Genomic DNA, 10,056 nt, shown 5'->3' on the forward strand with positions numbered 1-10,056 from the left:
TCGTGTGTTGCGCATGATATTGAAGTTAAATCGTATGTTTCGCGTTGATTTAAAGCTAATTCGTGTATTTCGCATGAATCTGAAGCAAAATTGTTCATTTCGCATGAATTTGAAGCTAAATCGTTTGTTTAAAATCGCTACTTCGCAAGAATTTGAAGCGAAATCGTGTATATCGCATGATATTTCTGCTAAATCGTATGTTTCGCGTTGATTTAAAGCTAATTCGTGTATTTCGCATGAATCTGAAGCTAAATTGTTCATATCGCATGAATTTGAAGATAAATCGTTTGTTTAAAATCGCTATTTCGCACGAATTTGAAGCATAATCGTGTATATCGTTTGATATTGAAGCTAAATCGTATGTTTCGCGTTGATTTAAAGCTAATTCGTGTATTTCGCATTAATCTGAAGCTAAATTGTTCATTTCGCATGAATTTGAAGCTAAATCGTTTGTTGAAAATCGCTATTTCGCACGAATTTCAATCGAAATCGTGTGTTTCGCATGATATTGAAGCTAAATCGTATGTTTCGCGTTGATTTAAAGCTAATTCGTGTATTTCGCATTAATCTGAAGCTAAATTGTTCATTTCGCATGAATTTGAAGCTAAATCGTTTGTTGAAAATCGCTATTTCGCACGAATTTCAATCGAAATCGTGTGTTTCGCATGATATTGAAGCTAAATCGTATGTTTCGCGTTGATTTAAAGCTAATTCGTGTATTTCGCATGAATCTGAAGCTAAATTGTTGATAGCGCATGAATTTGAAGCTAAATCGTTTGTTTAAAATCGCTATTTCGCACGAATTTGAAGCGAAATCGTGTATATCGTTTGATATTGATGCTAAATCGTATGTTTCGCGTTGATTTAAAGCTAATTCGTGTATTTCGCATTAATCTGAAGCTAAATTGGTCATTTCGCATGAATTTGAAGCTAAATCTTTGTTTAAAATCTCTATTTCGCACGAATTTGAAGCGAAATCGTGTGTTTCGCATGATATTGACGATAAATTGTATGTTTCGCATTGATTTAAACTAATTCGTGTATTTCGCATGAATCTGAAGCAAAATTGTTCATTTCGCATGAATTTGAATCTAAATCGTTTGTTTAAAATCGCTATTTCGCACGAATTTGAAGCGAAATCGTGTGTTTTGCATGATATTGACGATAAATTGTATGTTTCGCATTGATTTAAAGCTAATTCGTGTATTTCGCATGAATCTGAAGCAAAATTGTTCATTTCGCATGAATTTGAAGCTAAATCGTTTGTTTAAAATCGCTATTTCTCACGAATTTGAAGCGAAATCGTGTATATCGCATGATATTTCTGCTAAGTCGTATGTTTCGCGTTGATTTAAAGCTAATTCGTGTATTTCGCATGAATCTGAAGCTAAATTGTTCATATCACATGAATTTGAAGCTAAATCGTTTGTTGAAAATCGCTATTTCGCACGAATTTCAATCGAAATCGTGTGTTGCGCATGATATTGAAGTTAAATCGTATGTTTCGCGTTGATTTAAAGCTAATTCGTGTATTTCGCATGAATCTGAAGCAAAATTGTTCATTTCGCATGAATTTGAAGCTAAATCGTTTGTTTAAAATCGCTACTTCGCAAGAATTTGAAGCGAAATCGTGTATATCGCATGATATTTCTGCTAAATCGTATGTTTCGCGTTGATTTAAAGCTAATTCGTGTATTTCGCATTAATCTTAAGCTAAATTGTTCATTTCGCATGAATTTGAAGCTAAATCGTTTGTTGAAAATCGCTATTTCGCACGAATTTCAATCGAAATCGTGTGTTTCGCATGATATTGACGATAAATTGTATGTTTCGCATTGATTGAAACTAATTCGTGTATTTCGCATGAATCTGAAGCAAAATTGTTCATTTCGCATGAATTTGAAGCTAAATCGTTTGTTTAAAATCGCTATTTCGCACGAATTTGAAGCGACATCGTGTGTTTTGCATGATATTGACGATAAATTGTATGTTTCGCATTGATTTAAAGCTAATTCGTGTATTTCGCATGAATCTGAAGCAAAATTGTTCATTTCGCATGAATTTGAAGCTAAATCGTTTGTTTAAAATCGCTATTTCTCACGAATTTGAAGCGAAATCGTGTATATCGCATGATATTTCTGCTAAATCGTATGTTTCGCGTTGATTTAAAGCTAATTCGTGTATTTCGCATGAATCTGAAGCTAAATTGTTCATATCACATGAATTTGAAGCTAAATCGTTTGTTGAAAATCGCTATTTCGCACGAATTTCAATCGAAATCGTGTGTTGCGCATGATATTGAAGTTAAATCGTATGTTTCGCGTTGATTTAAAGCTAATTCGTGTATTTCGCATGAATCTGAAGCTAAATTGTTCATTTCGCATGAATTTAAAGCTAAATCGTTTGTTGAAATTCGCTATTTCACACGAATTTCAATCGAAACCGTGTGTTTCGCATGATATTGAAGTTAAATCGTATGTTTCGCGTTGATTTAAAGCTAATTCGTGTATTTCGCATTAATCTGAAGCTAAATTGTTCATTTCGCATGAATTTGAAGCTTAAATCTTTGTTCAAAATCTCTATTTCGCACGAATTTGAAGCGAAATCGTGTGTTTCGCATGATATTGACGATAAATCGTATGTTTCGCATTGATTTAAAGCTAGTTCGTGTATTTCGCATGAATCTGAAGCAAAATTGTTCATTTCGCATGAATTTGAAGCTAAATCGTTTGTTTAAAATCGCTACTTCGCAAGAATTTGAAGCGAAATCGTGTATATCGCATGATATTGAAGCTAAATCGTATGTTTCGCGTTGATTTAAAGCTAATTCGTGTATTTCGCATTAATCTGAAGCTAAATTGTTCATTTCGCATGAATTTGAAGCTAAATCGTTTGTTTAAAATCGCTATTTCTCACGAATTTGAAGCGAAATCGTGTATATCGCATGATATTTCTGCTAAATCGTATGTTTCACGTTGATTTAAAGCTAATTCGTGTATTTCGCATTAACCTGAAGCTAAATTGTTCATTTCGCATGAATTTGAAGCTAAATCGTTTGTTGAAAAACGCTATTTCGCACGAATTTCAATCGAAATCGTGTGTTTCGCATGATATTGAAACTAAATCGTATGTTTCGCGTTGATTTAAAGCTAATTCGTGTATTTCGCATTAATCTGAAGCTAAATTGTTCATTTCGCATGAATTTGAATCTAAATCGTTTGTTTAAAATCGCTATTTCTCACGAATTTGAAGCGAAGTCGTGTATATCGCATGATATTTCTGCTAAATCGTATGTTTCGCGTTGATTTAAAGCTAATCCGTGTATTCCGCATGAATCTGAAGCTAAATTGTTCATTTCGCATGAATTTGAAGCTAAATCGTTTGTTTAAAATCGCTATTTCGCAAGAATTTGAAGCGAAATCGTGTATATCGCATGATATTTCTGCTAAATCGTATGTTTCGCGTTGATTTAAAGCTAATTCGTGTATTTCGCATTTATCTGAAGCTAAATTGTTCATATCGCATGAATTTGAAGCTAAATGGTTTGTTTAAAATCGCTATTTCGCACGAATTTGAAGCGAAATCGTGTGTTTCGCATGATATTGAAGCTAAATCGTATGTTTCGCGTTGATTTAAAGGTAATTCGTGTATTTCGCATTAATCTGAAGCTAAATTGTTCATTTCGCATGAATTTGAAACTAAATCGTTTGTTGAAAAACGCTATTTCGCACGAATTTCAATCGAAATCGTGTGTTTCGCATGATATTGAAACTAAATCGTATGTTTCGCGTTGATTTAAAGCTAATTCGTGTATTTCGCATTAATCTGAAGCTAAATTGTTCATTTCGCATGAATTTGAAGCTAAATCGTTTGTTTAAAATCGCTATTTCTCACGAATTTGAAGCGAAGTCGTGTATATTGTAACGACTGTCGTCGTGTTGCGTTAGCTTTAAGCTAGGATACATACATACATTATATGCATCATATACCTCATTCTATACTATGTTCTATACCCCGTCCTATACTCCATCATATACTACATTCCATACCTTATTCCACACTACACTCCATTCCCCACCCTATGCTTCATTCTATAATATATAACACATTCTATACTCCATACTATGTCTGCGCAAATTACATACTACGTTTTGTGCTAGTTCATAAGTACACAATTGTAACACATACAACATCCTATTTCTTAAGCACACATATACACAACACATATACAAGCATTGTGTACCACACGCACACACACACACGATAACATAAGCCAACATTATAAGCAAATAACTATAAGTTAAATATTCAAATACCAATAACAAACTAATGCATACGCCTATGTATAATGTAGAATAAGTTAGTAGCGCGCCAAAGTTGCAATCCGTTCACACCGCGAAAACTGCAAGGTCAGCAAATACCATCACGCTCGCAGATAGTCGCGCTCCATGGGATCCTGCAGACGGCAGCAAATCTCACGGTGCACCAGGAGTAAGAGAGAACGCACGTGATGCATCCGCTCGCGCTGAGAACTGCAAGCTCAGCGCATTCCATCACGCTCGCAGTCAACCGTGCTCCACGGGAAACTGCAAGCACCAGCAGATCTCACAACGCCCAGAGAGAGAGACAGACTATCGTCAGCAGATGCGCTCTCCCTCGCACCAACGTCGCCCCTCCACCGGCCGGACTCGACGCGCCAAGGAAACGCGGACGGCTCTACACTTCAGTTCCAGACTCCGAGGAGAAACGACGTCTCCTATGAGAGTCCCGCGCATTAATAACTTCAACTTCTCGCGTGATACGCCTTGTTATTTCCAAATCGTATTCTTAGTCTAAATACCATATCGTTAATTGTAGATTCTAAGTGTTTAGTGTAACCAATTTATAAATAGAATATATTATTATTATTTTTACCTAATTGCACCGTGAACGTTATTGTGTATTACCGAAACCCAACGTCCTCATCCGCGTCGGGAGTTCATACTGTTAAAGTTCCCACAAATAAGTATATGTTCCGAACGTGCTTCGCTAACGTACCACAAGGCTTCAGAAGCAGCTCTTTCCAGGCGACTCGGCGGAACTAGCCAACCTCCTGCAACTCCCTCATCACACCTGGACACAATATCAAATCAAGTGCATCATTCAACACCGATGAGTAATAGCTATAAGTAAATTTGTTAGATTTTGTGCATTCTGTTCGTCGGGCCTCGTTCAGATTCGGACGTACGTACCGTTTGGGACGGAAAGATCGCGATTAAAAAGAAAAAGGGGAAGCCCAGCCCGGGACGTGACAAATTTGGCGCAGTCGGTAGGACACGCATCCCAGCTGTCCGTAAATATTTGCCGTGAACCGAGTGACGATATTGTTAGCAAGTGATCACCGCGAATTAGGACAGTCCCAACGTGATCCCCGCGAATATAGAAACTGTGCACGAAACTAAAATAACATCTACTGACTCGTTTTGTAAAATCACGTTAAAATGGATACACGATCAAAAAAACGTGGAGATTCTCCCGCGCCCACCGAGGCCGAACTATTAAAATTCCAGGCAGAGTTAGCGGAAAAGGAAGCGTACCTCAACGAGCAGGCATGATTTTTAGCAGACTCGCGTAGGAATTTCGAGGATGCTGCGGAGCAGCAACGACTAGATTTACAAAATATTCAGCGTGAACTCCGCGAGATCCGCGAAGCTAGTTTCGCGTCATCGCAACGCGCACCCCTCTCACCTGAAACAACTTCCCGTGTCGAACGCATGTCGACGGAACCATTGAGCTTCACGGTCAAGGAAGCTCTCGAATTTATACCCGCCTTCGACGGCACTAATATTCCGGTAATACAATTTAGTCGAGCCTGCAAGAGAGCTAGGGATATCGTACCGCCCTATGCGGAACGAACTTTGACAAAATTAATTTGCAATAAACTAAGATATCGCGCATATTCGGCTTTAGAGGACGAAAATTGTTGCACAATAAACGAGCTGTGCAACCGCCTCAAAGAAGTTTTTGGTCCACATCGGTCGGTAGACCAATACCGCGGCGATCTCGCAAGCATATTGCAAGGTCAAAACGAGCATATCTTGGATTATATTAGCAGAACAAAAGACCTCCGCGCCGCAATTTTAGACTGCGATGATAGTCATCGCAACATCGAGAACGTAGACGAATTAACAATAGACAGTTTTATTAGAGGGCTCATTCCCGCCTTGCGGCCAGAGGTTAGCCCGCACAGGAACGAACCACTGAACCTAGTTTTTAAAAGGGCCACCACGGCATATAAACAATACGAATTCGACAAGACGCGCTTTAAGGAAGCGCCGCGCAATTTCTCTAGCACAGTCTCCCCGCGAAATAATTACACTTACGTGAGAGACCGCGGACCAGCGACCGACACCGCTCCACGAATTGACTACAATCGCCAATCTTATAACCCCAATCGTTTTAATGCACCATATAACCCGTCACCGCGTAACATTCGACAAAACGAAACGACGTATAGTGACCGCGCTCGTATCCAACCAAAGGAAGACCCCCGTACAGAGCGTAAAGCCTCAGAACGTAACCCGACCGAGGCACCCAAATTCTGTAGGTATTGTAAGAACGAGGGACACGATATCCACGAATGCAGGAAACGTGAATATAATAATAGACTAAGAGATCAGGGAAACGCGCAAAGCCTCCCGTCCACCTCGCCGCCGCGACGGGAGGCCCCGGCGTCGTCAACCGTAAAGACAATAATAGAAGAGAACGAACAGAACGACGGTTCGTCTCCGCAGTAAATCTGTCGGCAGATTCCCCGATTCCGCGAGTCCGGACACTCGCCCCGCAGTTCAAAAATCGCAGCGAACTTTTAGTAGATACAGGTTCGAAAATAAATTTAATAAAAGTATCGAGTCTTAAACCCGGTGTACTAGTAAACAGACAGGGCATCATCCTGATTCAGGGGATCACTAGCGGCAGCGTTGCTACCTTAGGGAGCACGAACATAGAGATCGTAGGAAAAAATGTCGAGTTCCAGGTTCTTCCTGCGGATTTCCCACTGAATGTGGACGGTATCCTGGGCTCCCCTTTCTTCGGTACCGGGGCCGAAATTTCTTACAAAAAGGGCTGCGTCGTATTCAACGACGTAAGCATTCCATTCGCGCGTAACACCGAAAAGGAAACGCACAAAATCGAGGCACGTACGAGCGCGTGCATCAAAGTCAGGGTCAGCGGACCTCCAGTCGGTTATATCCGACGTATGAGGGTAGAACCGAACGTATTCTTGGGTGACTGCGTGGTCACCAACACTAACGGAGAGGCATACCTGCGGTGCGTAAACGCATCGACCGACGTGGCGTCCTTCTGCCTGCCAACGCTGGAGGTGGAAGAGATCGAGGGAAACCTTTCATACAGCAAACCCAGTTCCGTTTTACCAATCTAAAATTCAGATCCTGCGGTTCGCATTAATGAGCTATGTGAATCGATTCGCATGGATCATCTTAATCAGGAGGAGATTAATCACGTAAAATCACTAATCCAAGAAAACCACGATCTCTTCCATCTCGCTGGCGATCGTCTGGGGAAAACAGACGCGGTCACGCACAAAATCCCCACCACGGATAACGTCCCAGTACATACGAAACAATATCGCTATCCGCCGATCCACAAAGAGGAAATCGATAAACAAATGCGCGAGCTTTTACAGAACGACATCGTCGTCCCTTCGAATTCTCCATACAATTCCCCTTTGTGGATCGTGCCTAAAAAGCCGGACGAAAACGGCAACAAGAAATGGCGCATGGTTATCGACTATCGCGCGCTTAATGAAAAATCGATATCAGACGCGTATCCGCTACCCAGCATAAATGAAATCCTTGACCAGCTTGGTAGTTCGAAGTACTTCAGTGTCTTCGATTTGGCAAGCGGGTTTCACCAAATTGGCATGGAGAAGGACGACGCGGCCAAAACCGCGTTCTCAACCCCGTTCGGTCACTACGAGTACAGTAGGATGCCGTTCGGGTTGAAAAACGCACCAGCTACATTTCAACGCCTAATGGACAATATCTTGAGTGGCCTGCAGGGAAATGAATTGTTCGTGTATTTAGACGACATTGTTATATATGCCAGGACAATAGAGGAACACGCTGCCAAGTTCCGGAAACTCGCGCTCAGATTGCGCAGCGCAAACTTGAAACTCCAACCGTCGAAATGCGGATTTTTGTTTCGAGAAGTGGCATACCTTGGCCATCTAATCAGCGAACACGGCGTTAGACCATGTCCAAATAAAATACGCGCGGTGCGTGATTATCCGCGGCCCAAGAACGCTAAAAACGTCAGAGAATTTCTGGGACTTGCGGGTTATTATCGTAGGTTCATAGATAAATTCGCGCAAATATCAAAACCCCTCACGAAGCTCTTAACGAAAGACGCAAAGTTTTTGTGGCAAACTGAACAGGAGCAAGCCTTCGCCACCCTCCGTGAAAAATTGTGCCAGGAACCGGTCCTACAATATCCAGATTTCACGAAACCGTTCCACGTAACTTGTGATGCATCAGGGTACGCCATAGGGGCCGTGCTCAGCCAGGGCGAAATAGGCAAAGACAAACCCATCGCGTACGCCTCAAGAAATTTACACGGGCCGGAACTCAATTACGCGACCATAGAAAAGGAATGTCTGGCCATAATTTTTGGGGTACACTACTTTAGACCATACATTTACGGTCGGCAATTTGACCTCGTTACCGACCATAGACCGTTGGTTTGGATGAACTCCGTAAAGGATCCGACGTCGCGCTTCCTCCGTTGGCGATTGAAATTGGCCGAATTCGAATACAAGGTAATCTATAAACCGGGTAAGGCCAACGGAAACGCGGATGCTCTCTCTAGAAATCCAGTGGTGCTTCCATGTCTGGACTCCTCTAATGAGGAGATATTTGATGCCAACCGAAAAATTCCGCCGCCATCCGTAAACTTACCGGGCCCTTCTACCCCTAACAGTGAAAATCTAGATTCCTTCAATAAGGAAAACACAAGCCCGCCATCTCCACCCCAACTTTTCACGCCAGATTCCGGGTCATCTTCTATCCCCCACTCCCCTCTTCCCATGCGAGAAACATCACCACCAAGCACGCAAGAATCATCCAGTTCGGACGAAGCAATGATAGAAAACAATAACCCCCTGGCACGCCTCCATAATAAAACCATTATATACACCCGGGATAGATTAATTATGCGTAACGACAACCTCGTTTGTTTCGTTTCCCAAGATGGACAACCTGCAGAAACGGGTGCTCTGGATCTTTTCAGACAAGATAAATTAACAATAGATCGCCTGACCTTACATAGAGCCAAAGTTAGTAGTATCGGTCAACATAAATTAATACAGCTCCCAGTCAAGGAAACCGCTCTGCATCAAGCTACGATCGATGACATACGAGAATGCCTTAGATCCCTCTATAATGTCGTTACGGAACTTCAACTATCCTCGATTTCAATCTCAAGAACGTACATAGATCACGTCTCCTGGCACACAATTCGAGACGTATTAATCGAAATTTTTACTGACACTAATCTCCAAATATTCTACTGCACAAACGAAACCCAACTCCCGGCAGAAGACCGCAGAATGTCGATTGTATCAGAAAACCATGTATCGGCTTTCGCGGGACACAAGGGCATTTCCAAAACGTATAAGAGGATACGCGAAAAATACTATTGGCCCACCTTAAAGGCAGACGTTACTAAGTTTATAAACAGTTGTCCGGATTGTCAAATCAATAAATTAACAAGGGTAAAAACGCGACTGCCAATGACCCTAACAGACACACCAGGACGGGCGTTCGACAAGGTTTCAATGGACGTGGTCGGTCCCCTACCAACCACCCCTGAAGGATACGAGTACATTTTAACAATGCAGGACCTCTTAACGAAGTATTCGCTCGCTACACCCCTTCGAACCGTCGGTGCAATCGAAACAGCAGACGCGTTAGTGGAAAACCTTATTTGTAGGTTTGGCATACCAAAAGCGATGCTTACCGATCAAGGGTCTAACTTCACTAGCTCGCTCCTAAAGGCAGT

General features: G+C 41.6%; 1 protein-coding gene across 1 annotated transcript; it reads left to right on the plus strand.

Annotated features, from left to right (window-relative positions):
- Positions 1–5,622: 5,622 nt before the first annotated feature.
- LOC143263787 (uncharacterized) lies at positions 5,623–6,793 on the plus strand. The gene has a single exon (XM_076528498.1). The coding sequence runs from the start codon at positions 5,754–5,756 to the stop codon at positions 6,774–6,776; it is 1,023 nt and encodes a 340-aa protein (XP_076384613.1). The 5' UTR covers positions 5,623–5,753; the 3' UTR covers positions 6,777–6,793.
- The last annotated feature ends 3,263 nt before the right edge of the window (positions 6,794–10,056 follow it).

The sequence above is a fragment of the Megalopta genalis genome, unplaced genomic scaffold (genome assembly GCF_051020955.1).
Source record: "Megalopta genalis isolate 19385.01 unplaced genomic scaffold, iyMegGena1_principal scaffold1700, whole genome shotgun sequence".
NCBI classification, from domain to species: Eukaryota; Metazoa; Arthropoda; class Insecta; order Hymenoptera; family Halictidae; genus Megalopta; species Megalopta genalis.

What these genes read in the sequence shown, in the direction of transcription:
- LOC143263787 (XM_076528498.1), top strand. Translation starts at nt 5,754, where the DNA reads ATGTCGACGGAACCATTGAGCTTCACGGTCAAGGAAGCTCTCGAATTT.